The sequence below is a fragment of the Terrapene carolina genome, unplaced genomic scaffold (genome assembly GCF_002925995.2).
Source record: "Terrapene carolina triunguis isolate 2854851 unplaced genomic scaffold, T_m_triunguis-2.0 Scaffold232, whole genome shotgun sequence".
NCBI lineage: Eukaryota > Metazoa > Chordata > Testudines > Emydidae > Terrapene > Terrapene triunguis.
This window is the reverse complement of record NW_020664583.1, coordinates 11,163,904-11,182,072: the sequence shown is the minus strand read 5'-3', so window position 1 is coordinate 11,182,072 and position 18,169 is coordinate 11,163,904. Positions and strand designations below refer to the sequence as shown.

Sequence of the window (18,169 nt, the reverse complement as noted above, 5' to 3'; positions counted from 1 at the left end):
ATGCCGGCTCTGACCACCGAGCCACGTAATCCCATATCCTACCTCCCGCCATGCTGGCTCTGACCACCAAGCCATGTAATCCCATATCCTACCTCCCCCTGGCTCCGACCACGGAGCCACGTGATCCCATATCCCACCTCTCACCTCAACAGCTCCGACCCCTGGCCTTCGTGATCCCAGATCCCATTTCCCGCCATGCCGGCTCTGACCACAGGTCCCCTGGCGCCCTGCCCCCAGTCAAAGGGAATCTGATGGCTTCTGTGGCTTCCAGACATTCCCCCCAGCCTTGCACTCTAAGCAGCCTCCCACCCTCCCCTCCTCCATTACAGCAGTGCTGGCAGGTTTCCACTGGCTGGCCAGCTGCAGAGGGAGCTGGGGCAGAGAGATCCCGCCTCCATGGTGAGTGTCTCTCAGGAACGTCCAGCAGGAGGGCTGGGCAGGTGGAGGGAACGGAGAGGGGGCGCACGTGGGAAGAACTCGGGGATGCAAGTCAGTGGGGAAGCAGAGCGAGAGCCTCGGCTGGCCTGGAGCGAGCCAGACGTGGCTGATCATCAGACAGCAGGGGCCAAATGTGTCAGAGGGGCAGCCCCAGGATGATCTGGTCCCAGGGGCTGTGTGCACCTCCCTACACAGAGCAAGGGGTGCCTGCAAAATATCCCGGCCACTGTCACCAGTGGAGGCAATCGGAGCCAGAAAACCCTGCTTGGGGTGGCTTGTCGAGAGAGGTCCCCAGAGAACAGTGGACCCCCCTCCGGGAAGGCTAGCCCCATGGCCCCGTCCCTTCCACACGAGGCCCCACCCCCCGCAGCTGGAGCCCTGAGCCCCCCTGTCCCCCATCCCGTGGTCCGAGAAGCCCCTGGCCAGCTGGAACCCTGAGCCTCCCCTCCCCCACTGCCAGAGGCGCTCCAGGCCAGCCCCGGCGGAGCAGCCTCAGCTGGCTGACCGATCCGTGCCCCGGCCGGAGCAGTCCCAGCTGGCTGACCGATCCGTGCCCCGGCCGCAGCAGCCCCAGCCCAGTATCCCACGGCAGCCTATTATACCTGCCGCCCATGTTGGCTCCCCAGTGCCAGCTCCACGGGGCTACCCTGCCGAGGGAACCAGCTCTCCTGCATCTCTGCCTGCATCTGCTTTCCTTGGGCATGGCTGCTCCTTCCTACCCCCTGCAATCCACTGCTGATGGGGCCGTCTTCTACCTGCTTTCGCAGCATCAGGCGAGTCCTGCCCCAGGCCCAGAGCTCACCTAACGTTCACTGAGGAGGCCCCTGCAGGCTGTCTCGTCAGACAGCGAGTAGCTGCTCAGCGTGTAGAGAATGGTAGAAACCTGCTCAGACAACGCTCCAGTGCCTCCCAGCCCCGAGCACGGACCGTAAGAGAACGCGGAGGGCAGACAACAGCTGCTGGCACATGGAGCCCCGGGCAAGAGGCAGCTCATCGACTGGGAGGCCAAGAAGAGGGGCAGGGAGGGCTCTGCTCATTGGACTGGAAGCTTTTGGCAATGGGTAAGGGGCACCATGCTGGGCATGGGGGCGGGGTGCTCCAGCACAGGAGGCAGACTGGGAGGGGGAGGCATGGGGGGGAAGGACGCCTCACCTCATCCCTTCGCTCGTCGTGGGGTCTCTGAAGGAACCACTGCACGGTGGCCTGGGGCGACTTGGGGACGCACTCCAGGAAGGTGCTGTTGTGCTCCGTCCCATACACCACCTTCTCCTCGGCGCTGTCGAAATCATCCACTGTTGGAACACAGACATTCACTCAGTGCCCGAGGGACGTGGTGCACCCCATGGAGCAGGCAGCCAGTGCCAGCCACCACCCACCCCAACCCCTAGGGGACAGCCCTGACTCCGCTCAGGTGAGGTCCTCTGGCCTTGGGCCCAGAGCATCTGGAGAGACCCCGATGACACCGTGCAGTGCTGGCAGGCTCCGTTTGGCTGGATTTGCTCTGTGGGCAGGGGTGGCTTGTCCCCCATCACCATGTGGCATGACATCACAGGGACAGCTGGTTAAGAGAATCTTCATTTGTGACCGCAGAGCCCACGCTCAGTGCCTCTGACTGGGATGTGGGTGCAGGATGTCTGAGCTGAGCCGGGGTGCTGCATGAGTGACCTCCCTGCTCAGCACACATGGAAAGCTCGCTGGGGCAAAAACACCACCTGGAGGAAGGTGCTGTTCTGCTCAGGATCCCAGCTACATGGGAGGACAGCCCAGGCATTGCCATGACACCAGTGGACCGTCTGTGTGGGCAGGAGAGTCCTGGATGCCTAGCCACCGGCTGGCCCCTCTAGGCCTATCTGCACCCACTGGGATGCTGAGTGGGAAGCTGGCCCCTCTCAGTCACACGTGGGCTGGGATACAGGCGGAGCACATGGGCTATCTTACCGGTCAGGTTCTGATCCAGACACTGGTGCATAGGGTTCCCGGTCCGGATGTCCTGGCGGCGGAACCGGCGCTTGCTTGACGCTTGGTACCTGGTGCAGGAGATGCCGTCCCAGGCGCAGTACGGGTCCCGGGCCAGGCAGCACTCAGCACAGGCTGTGCCGTAGGTCTCGCACTGGTGCAGCTTTACCTGGGCCACCCCCACACGGGAGCCCACGTAGAGCATTTGCTGTGGGAGTAAATGGGAACAGGCTGGTAAACAGTAGGGGGGCCTCTGCCTAGAGCCCAGATCTCCAGGATGATCCCATGGCAAATAGGGGCTGGGCAGAGCAGTGGGGTTGGGGCACTCTCCCCTCCCCAGCAGGAGCCAGGGTTCAAAGCCTGCCTGGGACCATATAAGCCTAGTCTCTGGAGACTGGCGCTGTTCTGCTTGCTTTGGGTTCAGGACCGGATCAGAAAGGTTTGTTATTACAGACAAAGACTGAGGCGCCACAGGAAAGCAAGGCCTAGACTAGCGGGGGTGCTGCAAGGGCATTGGCAGAGCTGCGTGGGGAGCCCAAGGCTGGAAGCTGTAGAGAAGGAGGGAAGTGCATTGGTGTAGTTTTGGGATGGGGATGCAGGACTGGAGCAGCGGGGGGGCAGGGCAGGATGGAAACGTATCAACAGGGCTGTGTATGGAGGCTAGTAACCAGCCAGGCAGATCCATCAAAGAACACATGGATGGATGATGCTCCCTGCTCATCAACTCCAGAGTTCGTTTCCAGGTAGAAATAAACACTCCCGAAGGAGAGGAATTTCCACTGGGTGGGCAAAGAGGGCGGGACTAGGAGGGAAGTGGCAAGAGGGGCAACCAACATTTTAGGATGAATATCAAGAGAGATTCCATTAAGCTGGGGAATGGTCTTCCAAGGCATCTGACAGAAGCCCCATTGTGTGGAGACATCCTGCACTGGCTGCTGCGATAGACAGGATAGCTTAACACCGTGCTTCTCACACTGTGGTCCCCAGAGCTGCTGCAGCCACAGCCATGAGGCATCTGCCAATCTTCATGCACTGATGCTTCCTGCTCGGTCTAGTCCAAGCCGGACACTGTTATGGTTTCCTGGAGTTTAAATACTGGTACACACACCCACATCTGCCCCCAGCGTCTCTCTGCTCCCTGCGCAGCCCCTTTGTGTTCATCTATGTCGAGCGTGCGTGCTAGCCAGGCTGGGTTCTGCCCTGCATTTGTCCCACCGAGAAGCCACTACTCACTCGTTTGACAGAGATTTCCATGGCGGTAATGGGCGTGGGAGCCTGGGGGAGGAAGAGACAGCCCTCAGCTAGGACATGGCACAGAAACGACCCACCCCCGCCTTCAAAAACTCCACATTCTGTCTGAGACATCTTCAATCCTTATAGGTTTATTCAGCTTCCTGCTCACCCCGCACCACCCCATCATCATGTATAGCATTTACTGCTTCCTGAGGGCTCACACACAAGCAAGAACTAAAGCTTCCCAGAAGAATGGAGCCAGCCCCTTCCCCCAGAAGCCCACCCAGATCAGACCGGATTCTCCTCTCACTTTCCCCAGTAGCCCAGCACGGAGTTCGTTTATCTATGCCAGCGTGAGAGGAGACCCCGGCCCATGGCCTGCACTGGAGATGGTCACACACACAGCTCACGTGCTCACACACTTACCCAAACGGAAGGCACTATGCCACACCCTGCACATACAACAGTCGCACACACAGGCTTACTCATGCAGCAGGTGCCACATATGAAACTGTCACACACACGTGTCAGCACAGGTGGTAACGTAGTTTGCATGGATTGTACATGCATACTATGTGTGTGTCACTGATTGCACAGACACACTCCTATATGTGGCACACTCAGACACACACGCACAAACGCCTGCACACCACTATCATTCACACATATGTGCCATTTATCGCACCTTAAAAACCTGCAGCTCCTCCAGAATGACTTCTTCGGCTGCAGCGAAGTTTCCTTTCTGAAGGGCTATGACCTTCAGTACTGAGCCGGCATCTGGATGGTAATAGAGCAAGAGCATTTACAAAAGCCCTTCACCTTGGCATCCTGGCCATCACTGGCAGCGGGGGCAGATGGAGACAATTCCTGCTGTGACACGCCTGTTGTTTTGTGCACAACCTGCATGCAAGGCTAAGCTCTTCACCATCGGTTTGCATCCAGGGCCAAGCACCAGAGAACTGTCCTGCACCATGAATGTCAGGGCCTGGACTCACCAGAAGGAGATCACTGGTTTTCCCTGCTAGGATGTTGGAAGGGGTCCCTCCCAGCCAGCTGGACAATGACTCACAGAAACAATCATAGCAGGCACGGCTACAGCCCCTTTCTCCTATAAATCCCAAACCCGCCTATTACTGCTTTAATGTTGGACAGTGACAGAGTTTATAAACACCTTTAGTTCTTTAGGTCTTTCAGATCAATATCAATACAACAGGGGCCTGCCCGGTTTTAAAGAAACACCCTCCTTGAAGCTCAGGGGAGGCAGGGAACAGAGGCAGCGTTTGCAGGGAAGCAGACTGAAAACCAGCCCCCAGAAGTAGTGAGTGCCTGGGAGCAGCTGGGCCTGGCCTATGGTTGCCAACCCTCCAGTATTGTCCTGGAGTCTCCAGGACTTAAAAGATTGATCTTTAATTAAAAATTATGTCATGTGATGAAACCTTCAGGAATCCATCCAACCAAACTTGGCAACCCTAGCCTGGCCAAGCATTGAGAGAAATGCTAAGGTTAAGTCAGACGTATGCATGTAAGCCTTCTGTTGTTTTAACCCTTTTCTTTGGGAATGCTATGTTCCTATGGATCGATAAATAAACGTTTGGAAGAAGGTGCTTAGAGTCACTGCATCCACCAACTGGTCACAGTTCCCTTAGGGAAAGCTCTTACGAGTGTCAAAGACAGCTGGACCTGCAGAGACACCAAGGTTGGTCAGCAAGGGTGCTGATGTTGAGGGGGTCCAGAATGAGAGTGGGGGGATCATGAGGTTCCAACCCGAGAGAAGTGGAGGCATAGGGCCTGTCACTGGAAAGGGAGCACTTGGGAGAGACTGAAGAGGGGTCAAAGATGCAGCTAACCCTGTAACTGGGACAGCTGGTCTATTCTACCCAGATACCCAACAGCTAGTGCATGTTCAGCTCCACTGCAGTTAGCAATGTTGGCAGGCCTGGTGTAGACAGACTGACGGCACCATAATCAACATGGTATTTTGAAAGACCTGCTGTGAGCTGCAGCTGAATTGACCAGGGAGGATGGCCCACAAGTGGAGAGCCAGGGGAGGGAGCAAAGGGAGATCTAGCAGGAAATGGCTGGCCTTGCTGAGGCCCTGGGGGTTCTCCTGTGGGCGCCAGCTCACCTGTCCCGAGAAACATGACGTCATACTGCCCGTCCTCAGCGTCCACCCGGTCCACCACGATCTGCCGCAGCCAGTGCTGCAGGTTGGTCTTCACCAGCACGGGCCGACGGTGCAATGGGTACACGGGCCTATACATAAGGGGGTGAGCACGGGCGAAGTGCAGGACCTCGTCGGGGTAGTCCTTGGTGGAGCCGTACTGCCGGCTGGGCTGGTTGGTGGTTTTACTGGGACACTGGCACGAGGCAGAAGAGAGCATTTCAGCCTGGCATTCCTGCTCTGCACCCCTGTGCCATGACACTAGGAGACCCCACCTACAGCCTCCCCAGCCCAGCGCTTGTGAGCCACCTGCTCGGCCTTAACAAGGGCCTTGGGAATCTCTACTCCATGATGCTGTCTGGGTTTCTACGTCCTTCTCAAGCTCAGATCCGTCCTGTTAACAGCCAAGGTGGAAGGCTCATTCCCATTAGCTCCCCTGTGTTATCTCCTCCTCCCCTGTCCAACCTCAGACACAGGCCAGCTCGGTGTGGGGGGTGAGACCCCAGGAAGGGTTGTTATACTGAATGGGAAAACATGTCATAGACCGGGGTGGGCAAACTACGGCCCGCGGGCCACATCCGGCCCCTGAGCTCCTGGCCTGGGAGGCTAGCCCCTGGCCCCTCCCCTGCTGTCCTCCCTCCCCCGCAGCCTTAGCTCGCTCGCTCCGCCGCCGGCGCAATGCTCTGGGCGGCGAGGCTGTGAGCTCCTGGGGCAGCGCAGCTGCAGGGCCCGGCCTGACCCGGTGCTCTGTGCTGCGAGGTGGCGGCGGCATGGCCCGGCTCCAGCCAGGTGGCGCGGCTGTAGCCCTGCAGCCAGCGGTGCTCCAGGCAGCACGGTAAGGGGGCAGGGAGCAGGGGGGGTTGGATAGAGGGCAGGGGAGTTTGGGGTGGTGGTCAAGAGGCAGGGGTGTGGATGGTGGTCAGGGGGGAAACGGGGTTGAATGGGGGCAGGAGTCCCGGGGGGGGGCAGTCAGGAAGGAGGGGGGGTTGGATGAGGCAACAGGGGGCAGTCAGGGACAGGGGTTTCGTGGGCAGCCAGGGGACAGGGAGAAGGGGTGGTTGGATGGGGCAGGGGTCCCTGGGGGGCCGTCAGGAATGAGAGGAGTGGTTGGATGGGGCGGTGGGGATCCGGGGGCAGTCAGAGGACAGGGAACGGGGGGGGGTTGGATGGGGCAGGAGTCCGGGGGGAGGAGGGCAGATAGGAGGTGAGGGCTGGGCCACAACCCCCTCCCCTAACTGGCCCTCCATACAATTTACGAAACCTGATGCAGCCCTCAGGCCAAAAAGTTTGCCCTCCCCTGTCATAGACACTGCTCTGCCTGGGAATAGTTAATTTGCCTCAATTAAATCCCAAAGTGGGTCCCACCTCCCGAAACGGATTCTGATGATGATCCCTGAAAGACCCAGGAGGAAAAACTGCTGGGAAGTTCGTGCCAAGGCAAATCCACCACCCCTTGCAGAGGGTGAAGTGAGATGGGGTTAATAATGGATCATTTTATGAGTCTTCTCCAGACACCTTCAAAAACAAGGGTGTGAACCACTTACAACTCCTGGCCTGGGGTAGGGCACCTTGCCCTCATACGCTGCCCACTGGTGATCCGGGCCATCCTTATGGGCGAAGGGCCCATTAAAAACTTCCCAGATGTCTGCCATGCGGTACACACAGATGGCAAAGCCTTGGAAGACGTTGCTGAAATGAGAGGAATTGGTCCAGGGTGAGGATCCATTGTTAGTCACACACACACAGGGCTAGCAAACCCTTCCTATTAACAGTGCTGGGGACCTGTGCAAGAGATGGGTGTATTGAGGAGGGATAAAATTACCAAACCAGACACCAAATCCAAAAGCTAACTGCAAATCCACGGGCAACAGCCCGCCCAATGAGATGGGACTGTGATCAGATCACAGTATAAATCCCCGGAAGACAATGTGCTGAATTCAAACTAAGGAGGCCACCGTAAAAAGTATAAACATTCAAAACAATAAATATCATGAACGTTACAGGTTAAAATAAGTGAATCCTAGCTATTACAAAGGCTGGAAAAGGTCAATTAAAGTAACGAGCTAAAGAAATCAAGTGCCTTTATACAAACCCAAATCTATGCATGGGAATGTTCACATTAGACATCTCAATAACAACCTTATCTCTGACCCCAAGACCTAGCGACCAAGAGGCGTGGTATTGCCATTTTCAGGTTACAGAAAGACTGCTTTAAAAGACTGAAAGATTTGCTTTGAGACATCAAGTATTAATATTTTAACTGAATCTGTCTTGCTCCAAATTACATAAATCACCCTCTTGAAGCCTGTTGTACATGGATCTGCGCAGCACTGTCCATTTTGAGTCTCAGATTATGCAGACACTGCACCAAGGACCCTATTTGGTATCTACTATCGATCCATAACTACAACATATCTATCTGTAGGACCTCCAAGAGCTACGGCTATTTATACATATTTACACCAAAACTAACCCAGTGCATTTGCATTATTCATCATCCTTATGCAGGTGACTTCTTCTACCATTGCATAGTTACTAGACAAACTATCTCTTCTCACTTAGATTATATGCATTTTGGAGCAGGGACTTTCTTTTGCCACTCTGTTCAGTGCCTAGCCCACTGGGCTGGGATCCTCTTGGCCCTACCACAATGTAAATAATCAACAATAATAATACTGAGCAGCATGGGGAAAAGGGGTGGGGATTGGTGGTGTTGGAATGGCTGATGTTAATTTTCGAGTGACAGGAGAAGGCCTTTTGTTCATTATAGAAAGTGAGAGGAGCTGTGAGTTGTTACCTGATGGTGCTGAAGAGGGCATAGATCTCAGGGCTCTTCCCATCTTTGGTCCTCAGTAAGAAGATGTCCTCTATGGAAGAGAAGGCTGGTCACCCTGTATATCAAACTACCCCCTTCCACAGCACCCCACACCCCACCCATCTACTCCTTGATGCTTTCAGCATCTTGCTGGCTTGTCAAGAGTTGTGTCCCAAGGGATACAGCAGCCTATCCCCCAGCCAGTTCCAATCAATAATTCTTCCCCCCCATCTCCACCTGCTGAGGGTTGGATGGGTGGGACAGAGTGAGGCAAGCCCCCCACCAAGATTCTCCCAAAGAGGCGAAGGCCAAGCTGGAGAGCATCTCTGGACTCCACAGCATCCCAGAGACAAACAGCTGGATCCCATTCTTGTCCCCAGAGGCCCCAGGTCAGCAGCCCATCCCCATTCAGCAGAGCACTTGCGCCCAACTTCTAGCACAGACTGAACATTCAGGGCTTTCTCTTTCCACCCACCCCTGCCAAGTGGCCAAGTGAGCAGTCCCCTGGCCACACACGTATCAGACGGCCCCGATCCCAGAGCCCCACAGCCAGAGAGCGTCCAAGCAGTTGCTCCTCTTACCCAGTTCATCAAAGTAGGTGTCTATCCCATCCGGCCCTGGGACGGAGCACACCAGACGGGCTTTGTTGAAGGTGCTCCATTTGTTGACCAGCACCCGCTGGCCTCCTGCATCATTCTGGAAGGAGAAGGGACGTCATTGCACACACCTGGAAGCAGCCTGATAAAAGGTTAGCTTAGAGACAATGAGCTTAGGAGGTTTGAGCCACATGAGCAGCCACAGAGCTAGTTTCTCCAGAGGGGACAAGGTCATGGTACCTTGACAGGAGACGATGGGAGATGGAGGATACTGCTTGACCTTTAGCTCAGATGGGATTATTGCACGTCAGGCCAGGGAAACACTGTTCCACCCCCAGCAACGACCCCCCCCCCCAGATCAGTCAAGTGACTATAATCAGGGTCCAAAGAGACCACTATTGCCTGGTGTGACGTTATTGATCTAATCTGGGACCATATAGAACATAGTTGCAACCAAAGTCCTGTAGTGGCACCAAATCTTGTATAAAGGGGGTCAAATGAGGTGTCTAAGACAAGGTTATGGTTTACTGGTTATAATTATGCTGTCTATATGTGTGTATCAATTTTGTAGTTGAAGTTATAAATATTGGCTCTAAACTGTCTGTATTTCAAACTTATGCTATGCTTCTGGGAGACATCCCAGACAAGTTGGTGTTAGCTCTGCCTAGTCTGCTTGATGGCCCATTAAGGACCATCAGCTATACAATTGACCCATTGAGAGAGGGCAGATACGCCTTGCAACTCAGCAAAGTATGCAGGGACTGGCCCATGTGACTCCAGACTCCATTTTGCTGTAATTTTCCACAGTAAGGACAAAGAGGTGTTCTTACACCTGGAAAGGACTATAAAAGGCTGATGCCTCTCCTCCATCTGGTCTTCAATCCTGCTTCTTACCTCTGGAGGGACTTTGCTACAAACTGAAGCTCTAAACAAAGGACTGAATGACCCATCCCAGCTGGGGATGTTCCAGAGACTTGATTTGAACCCGCAGTTTATTCTATCACTACTACAAGCCTGAACCAAGAACTTTGCCATTACTCTATGTAATTGATTCCATTTAACCAATTCTAACTCTCATCTATATCTTTTTCCTTTTATAAATAAACCTTTAGATTTTAGATTCTAAAGGATTGGCAACAGCGTGATTTGTGGGCAAGATCTGATTTGTATATTGACCTGGATCTGGGGCTTGGTCCTTTGGGATCGAGAGAACCCTTTTTCTTTTACTGGGGTATTGGTTTTCATAACCATTTGTCCCCATATCGAGTGGCACTGGTGGTGATACTGGGAAACTGCAGTGTCTAAGGGAATTGCTTATGTGACTTGTGGCTAGCCAGTGGGGTGAGACCAAAGTCTTCATTGTCTGGCTGGTTTGGTTTGCCTTAGAGGTGGAAAAACCCCAGCCTAGGGCTGTAACTGCCTTGTTTGAGCAATTTGCCCTGAATTGGCACTCTCAGTTGGGTCCCGCCAGAACCGCATCGTTACACCTGGGGGAAAGGAGGACCAAGCTGAGATCCATGGAGCACCCAAAATCAATGACCACTTTGGCTGCATACTTCTGAAGTCAGGGTCCCAGAAATGGAGCCACAGATAGTTTGATGGAAAAATGTGACCCTAAGTGACTTGCCCAAGATCACACAGTGAGTCAGTGGCAGATATGGGAACTGATCCCATATGGGCCAATTCCCAGTCTGGCGTTTTAACCCCCACACCATCCTTTCTCCTTTTCCAGGCCAAAGCTTTCCATAGCCCCTCCCCTTGGCTGAGACACACTGGGGATACAGCACCAATGGAAGAAGCTTCCTATTCCCTAGAAAGGAACAGAAGCAGATTATGGGTAACAGGTGTAAATCCAGAGTCACTTAATGGAGCAGCTCTGGATTGACACAAGTAGAGTTGAGATCAGAATCTGGCCCTCCCTGGAGTCTTTCCATTAATGGTTATAAACATACCCAACGCAAAGGGAAATGAACATCAATGGGGCATTGCACAGAACTTGCATTCAGCCAGAGTTCTGATCTTTCCCTGTTAGGGAACCAGGCATTCATTAAACCACCTCTGCCCAGCCTGCTTGGCCAAGTTAGAAGGGAAGTGCCTGCTGCTTAAGGAAAGGGTTGGTGCGTGGAAGCAGAAAATACAGGTTCTAGGCCCTGCTCTGACTTCTTGCCCCTCATGAATCCCAGCCTGGCCTGAGTTTATCCGTTGGTCTGTGCCCGATGGACATTCCCCTCACCAAGCACAGCATGTGGCCTCTGATGCAGCACCCTGAGATTGTTTCTGGGATCCCCTATCAAGCAATCCCTCGGGCCGGCTCCCTGTCCAAGACCGCATGCTGCCATTGGGCACGTGCAGAGGGGTGAGCTTTGTAGCTCGGGGGCATATGGGGTTTATGTAAGTGCAGGGCTAGTAATCCTGACTCTGGGTGATGTGTATATATATCTTCCTACTGTATTTTCCACTGCATGAATCCGATGAAGTGCGTTTTAGCCCACAAAAGCTTATGCTCAAATAAATTTATTAGGCTCTAAGGTGCCACAAGTACTCCTGTTCTTTTTGCTGATACACTAACACGGCAACTCTGAACCTGTCACACAGCACTGGGCAAACTGAACCCACACCCCAATCCTTACCTGCAGGCCCTGGCTATTCTGGCCTAAGACCCTATACCATTCTGTCAGTGCACTTCAATCCTGCCCTGCAGCCCCCCTGCTATTCCAGCCCTGGCTCCCCCCCACAGCTCTGCCAATGCCTCTCCAGCCTGACCTGCCGCCCCCTGCTATTCCAGTGCTGGGCTCTCACACTGCTCTGCTGATGCCTCTCAGTCCTGCCCAGCAAACCTTACCTCCTGGAAATCTGACCCCAGGCCTGTCCTGTGCACAACCAATCTAATGACTGGAAAAACTGAGAATTGGCCACCAAATAATTTCACCAGTGATCTCAACTGGGTTTACGTCAAAAGGTCAAATCCTCGGCCCAGGCTAAATCCTCTTTGTGACACTCCAGCTATATAAAGGGGCCTCGAAGCCGCACTCAGAGGGTAGCTGGAGAGTCCCCTGTAGTACAGGAATCCCTCGCGGCCCAAGATGGGGTAGCCAGTTGTAGATACTATGGTAATAGGAGTTCTGTAAGGACCTAAGATAGGAACAATCCACTGTCTGTCTAGCGACATAAGTTAGAGCAGCTGTGGGGCACCTCTAACTTGTGCCAGGAGCCAGTTCTGCCCTAGCACTGGAGGAGGCTGAGACGTAGCTCAGAGACACATTTACTTTACCCCACACTCAGCTGCACTGGATGTTAGCCCAGCACTGAGCCCTAGGTCTACAGGGCAAGGTCAGTGCACTAACCCCCTAGGCCAATTTGTTAGCCAGTGCAGATGACCTTTTGCACACGTGCATGTGTATTTTTCGTGTGTCCAAGGCATCTTAGTCAGTCAGTTCTTGTGCCCACTCCAGCCTCTTGCCCAAACAAAGAATCCCACTCCATGCAGGGATTGATCAGTCCAATAAATAACCTCTTTGTTCCTGTGTCTCAGGGTTTATTTCTGGGGTTAGAGCAGGAGCAGAGAATTCGCAGCCGACAGCGTTGCTCTGTTTGGATGGAGAGCTGCCATCCTCTCCTCCAGTTCACGCTGTTCACAGCCTCTTCCAAAGCAGCTGCTGATGCTGCCGGCCGACAGATGTTTCTCTTTGCCTCCCCGGGATCTCTGGGGCCTGCTAACTTGTGCTTGTGAATGACAGGGCCGGGAATTGAGCCACCGCCTTCCAGGTGTTGTAGCAATTCCATCACGGTGCCTTCCTCAGAGCCCACACTCCACTCCAGCCCCTGATTACTAACAGACTTCCAACGGTTGGAAAGGAAGGGCAGGGCAGATTTCATCCCTCCGGGGCCAGTGAGGGCAGAGAGCTCAGAAATTCCAGCTTCTCTTCAACAAGGTGCTTCTGACACTGATCACGGCAGGATACAAGACTAATCACAGCCCACAGAGCTGACCCCAAAGTATGTGGATAGTGCAGGGAGACGGCAGCTCAGCTAATGGTCTCTGGGACTGAGAAGCACTTACCAGTAGGGACTGGCAAAGCCAAGGATGGGTTTAGTTTTGTGAAACTCCATTGGTCAAGTCTTGGTGGCTTGGATCCAGATCCATCCACCGGAGTTTGGATAAGTGGTTCCAGGTTTGGCCCATCTTCATCCCTGGTGTTGCATGGAGGCCAGTGGCCACGAGGCCTATTGACATGTAGTAGTGAAATGCATCCATCTATATGTTAATTTTGCTATGTCACCACAGCTGTGAATGCAACAGGTGGGCAGCCTCATGGGGTAGAGAGCTGTATGGCTTGACATCTTCCTTACCCTGAACCACTCGAGCAAGCCTATCCAAACAGCACGCTGCGATTCCAGAAGTGGGGTGGGGGAGGGACAGTTGAACTTCAATGATCCATATGGAGGGCAGGGAGGGAGACCACAGTCATGCTCCATGTGTGTTACAGCTCAGCCTATCTCACAGCTAATATGCATTCAGGGACGGGACCTCCACTGAGATGGAACATGCATTCATCCCTGCATATGCAAGTAGGAAGCCCCTGGCTGGAAGCGCCTGATCTTCTAGCTTTTATTTCCTTCTGCCAAATCCAGAGCAGGACTGTGCACAATTCCCTCCACCAGCAACAGAAGAAGTAAATCATAATGTCCACCTGGAAGTTTTCACACAGCTCCCAAAATATCCTAATCCCCCATCAGGGAAGAAATCTGTTCCTTTCCCCCTCCCCCCACAACAAAGATTGCTGGGAAAAGTCTTACCATGAAAATTGAAGATTTTCACCAGGGTTAAATTTGTGAACAGTCACCATTTCTGGAGGGCAGTGAGAGGTCAAGAGGTGAAATGTTGCCACTTTCAGAACACAAGCTGCATTCCCTAGGGACTAAGCAAACTGTGACCCAGGATGGAATCTGCAAATCCTCACATGGAAGTGGCCCACAGCTCTGACACACAGGCTACCTGAGACGGAGTGGGACTCAGAACCAGCACAGTTGAGCCACCAGGCAAAAAAGAGATGAGTATAAAAAAGAGACTCAAAATCTCAAACTCTCACAGGATGGGAAAACCATTGCTAACCAGCTCTACTGAGCATAGGATCACAATATGAATAAACTTCAAAATTGTTTCCTGTCCTGAAAGAGGACAAAAGGTCACAATCTCATAAATTTTCATGAACTGATAATCCAAAAAGAATTTCAATCAGGACAGCGGGGCAATCAAAATGTTTCATTTTGATCATTTCATTTCAAATTCAACCTTCTTAAAATGCTTTAAACTTTTTTTTAGTATAAATTAACAAAAATTTCAATATGCAAAGCTGTTTCAAATCAGAAGATAAAATTTCTCATTTAGAAATGGTCAAAAACGGGACATTTCAACAATTAAAAAAAAAATTGAATCAGGAGTTTCTCTTCAAAGCAGACTCTCGTGAACAGCTTCAAGGAATTGACATTTTCCAAAAACAACAAACACGTTTGTCTGAAAGTTCTCAACCAACTCTAATTCTCAGCCACTCGTGACCAGACCTCCTCAGAGATGACCCAAAATCTTTTGCACCAATCGCCACAGTCCATCAAAAGAAGAGCAGGACTTCAAGCCACAGAGCTGTGAGTGGAACTTTCCGAATTGTCACGATGGCGTGTGGGCTCACTGTGCCCTCCAGGTCTGGAGCCCAGTCCAGGCAGAGTCCAAGAGAGTGCCGAAGTGGCCCACAGCTCTGACACGCAGGCTACCTGAGAAGGAGTGGGATTCAGAACCAGCACAGATGAGCCACCAGGCAAAACAAGCTGCTATAGGTGGAGAATGACCTCATGGATGGCTCTGGCTAGTTGCAGTTAACAGGGACCCTCTCACTGCACCAACTCGGGCCATATGGTGCCACCCAGGACGTACCTATTCACACAGTCCTATTGAACTCGCCAAGTAAGGCATTACTTAGTGGGAATGTCAGAATCTGGCCCTTCACCATGCTTGCTGTTGCTGTTCCAACCCAATTAAAATCATTGTAGTTTAAATTTGAGGCATGATGAATTAATTGAAATGTGTGAGACAAAATCATGGTTGGTGTGAAGGATGGGATCACTGTGAAGCAAGACAGTGGCCAGGAAGAGGCTCAGGGTCTCTGATTTATAAAGAACAAAAGAAAAGGGGAAGTAGAAATGGCCAGGAAACTGGAGAGATTCCACTTGAAATGTCAGCTTCAATCCTCATGTTTCTCGTCAAAGGCTTCAGTGGGATTTTTGTGCCAACCACATTAAAGAGAGTCATGAAGCAGAATTCTCCTAGCCTTGTCTGGAAAAGAATCATTCGCAGCCTTGAGAGATTTATGTGACACTCAAGCACCAGGCGATATGGAGTGTGAGGCCTTGACTGAAGTGCTTAGAAAACACTACAGGTGACTTTGGTTGTCTCACTCCTGAAATCCAAATGGAAGGAGAAAGCAGCTTTTATTTCACAGCTAAGTCTGGAAGAGCCAGCGCCAAAGTCCATTGAAATCAAGGAGGAGGTGCCATGGGCTTTGGATCAACTGCTCAAGCCCTGTCACTTTGGTGGTTAGGCATTTAGGAGACCTTGGTTCAGTTCCCAGCTCTGCTATAGACTTCCCGTGCAACCTTAGGCAAGTCACTTCATCTCTAGGCCTCGGTTGCTCATCTGTAAAATGGGGATAATAGCCATACCTCACAGGGCTGTTGAGGTTCAAGGCTAATGAGGGCCACGGAGAGAGGATTCTGGTTGTCTCTCAGTAAGAAATTTCTCAGTGGTGAGATCTAGCCAGCTCCTGCAGGAAGTGGTGTGAACACCAGCTCTTTGGACTTTGGAGGCTGGACCAGGCAAAGCCCTGACAGTTATGGGAGCTGAGCTCTCTTGCAAATCTACCCAGAAATGTCTGCACCAAGCATTTTGTTAATACCAGGGGAGTGTTCCCCCAGCCCAGGCCCAGTGTAGGGTTGCCTACGTTGCCCCCCTCCAGAACATGGAGTGCTATAGACGTTCAGGATTGCATATAGCTCAAGGGCAGTCTAGGATGGGCAGCCATAAGTTAGAATGACCAAAAGCTGCTCACACTTATGCTGTGGGCTGTTTCAGCCCCTGGAGCAGTCTAAAATCCAGAAGGTGCAAAGGGGTCATAAAACCTCCACAGGGGCTGAAGCCTGCTGAAGTGCAGCCCAGAACCAGACCCTAGTGCTCCAGGCACTGCTGCTTTGTGGCTGAGCTAGTTAGCAAATGGGGACCTTTTTCTGTGGAAAATTTCAAATTTTCAGCAAAAAAAACAACCAACCAAACCCCTGAAATATTTTGGCTGTAAATGAAAGCATTTTGATTCTGAAATGTCACTGTGATGCCTCATGGGAGTTGTAGTTCAGATGCCTTATGCTTCCATTCTCTTCTAGGAGCCAGGTTCCCTAATAAGACAACATCTCCCAAGATGCATCATGATCTTGCCTGTTGGGGGGGAGCAGGGAATCATGGGAAATGAAGTCTGGCTGAGACACCTGGTCCATAGAGGAGAATGGGGACACAAGGAACTTGAATTACAACTCCCATGAGGGACCATGGCAGCATTTCTGAAGTGAAATATTTTGGCCTTGGGGGGTTGAGTTTGATGAAAAAATGGTTTTCTGTGGAAAGCAGACTGTGAAAAATCACATCACGTCAAAATCCCCATTTTCCACTGAAAAACATTTTACCAGAAAATTTCTGACTGGCCCATTGGGCACCTTTGAAACTTTACCCAACATCTGTTTTCAGAACAAAGCTATTTACAGGAGGATAGGAGCAAATAGGAGTGAGGAGATTCCCCCATAGCCCCCCCATTAACCCCTGAAGACCCAGTAATGCTACTGGGGGGTCCCACCACCCAAAACCCATCAGAACAGTCACTCCAATGTCAGCACACATCCTCTCCCATGACCTCACCACACAGATTCGCCCAACGCGGCTGAATATGGCGCGGCCTTTGCCATCCGACTCCACCGCCTTCTCCGTGAAGAAGAAATAGACCTTGTCATTGTCCCGGTCGTCATTGTCTGGGATCAAGTAGGCGGCCACAAACTTTGGGTCTGCGTGAGAGAGAGCCCAGAGCAGAGCTAGAGCATACATGGAAGAAACACGAAGGGCAGCATCCAGCCCAGCACCGCTCCAAATGGTGCAGGCCCTGGGAGAGACTCCGCTGCGAGCGCCGCTGCCTGTAGACCCCCACGTCCTGGCTGCAGAAGCAAGCAGGAAGCCCATGGCCAGTCCTGTCAGATAGGAGTTCTCAAACTTGCCATAATATGGGCCACATCTTAGCAGGCCATTGTACCATGGGCCAGTTCTGCCCTCCTCAATTCACCATTGGGCAGCCTCCTGCCATGCCTCCCCTCCCATTCACCACTGCCCAAGCCACACCCTTCCTTCCCATTCACCATCTCCCAGACCAATGCCCCCACAGCCTGATCATGCATACTGTGGCCTTCTGCACGGACCTACAGTGAGCACTGCATGGTGGGGTGGGTGGCATCCAGGCGTTGTATTAAAGAGGAAGGTGGCTGCAATTTGCTCCATTTAATACCAATTAGCCGTGACTTCAAGCTCTAGGGGTTTTGCCGAAGTGCCCCTGCCCCCTACCCCCAGGCAAAGTCAGAGAATGTGCTTTTACCATTCAGCAGGCGCTGATCCATCTCGGTGCGTAGAGATGAGCGGGACCCCATGCTGCGGAAGATCACCGAGTCCCGGCCCAGGAAGTCTGCGGTGAGGCCTGTGTACAGCTCCCCTCCTGGGAAAACAGCCCCATAGAGAAAATAAAACCCTACAGCACGGCCCTGTGGACTGCAAACCCATCTTGGAAAAGGAGGGCAGCAACCTTGCAAAGGGATTGGGCTATCTATATGCGGTGGAAAGTCTATGGCCTGACCCAGGTTAGAGTCCCTGAGAGGGGAAAGACCCTGATCTGG

At 52.6% G+C, this 18,169-nt stretch overlaps 1 protein-coding gene across 1 annotated transcript in view; it reads right to left on the bottom strand.

Annotated features, from left to right (window-relative positions):
* Positions 1-18,169, bottom strand: part of SEMA3G (semaphorin 3G) — a 69,843-nt gene that overhangs the window by 2,209 nt on the left and 49,465 nt on the right. Inside the window, exons 6-15 of the mRNA XM_024205674.3 lie at positions 17,875-17,991; positions 17,154-17,296; positions 9,185-9,299; positions 8,586-8,655; positions 7,333-7,477; positions 5,753-5,984; positions 4,313-4,404; positions 3,628-3,669; positions 2,377-2,602; positions 1,591-1,730 (exon numbers count right to left, since the gene is read on the bottom strand). Coding sequence (XP_024061442.2) covers positions 1,591-1,730; positions 2,377-2,602; positions 3,628-3,669; positions 4,313-4,404; positions 5,753-5,984; positions 7,333-7,477; positions 8,586-8,655; positions 9,185-9,299; positions 17,154-17,296; positions 17,875-17,991 — 1,322 coding nt within the window. The remainder of the gene's footprint in view (positions 1-1,590; positions 1,731-2,376; positions 2,603-3,627; positions 3,670-4,312; positions 4,405-5,752; positions 5,985-7,332; positions 7,478-8,585; positions 8,656-9,184; positions 9,300-17,153; positions 17,297-17,874; positions 17,992-18,169) is intronic.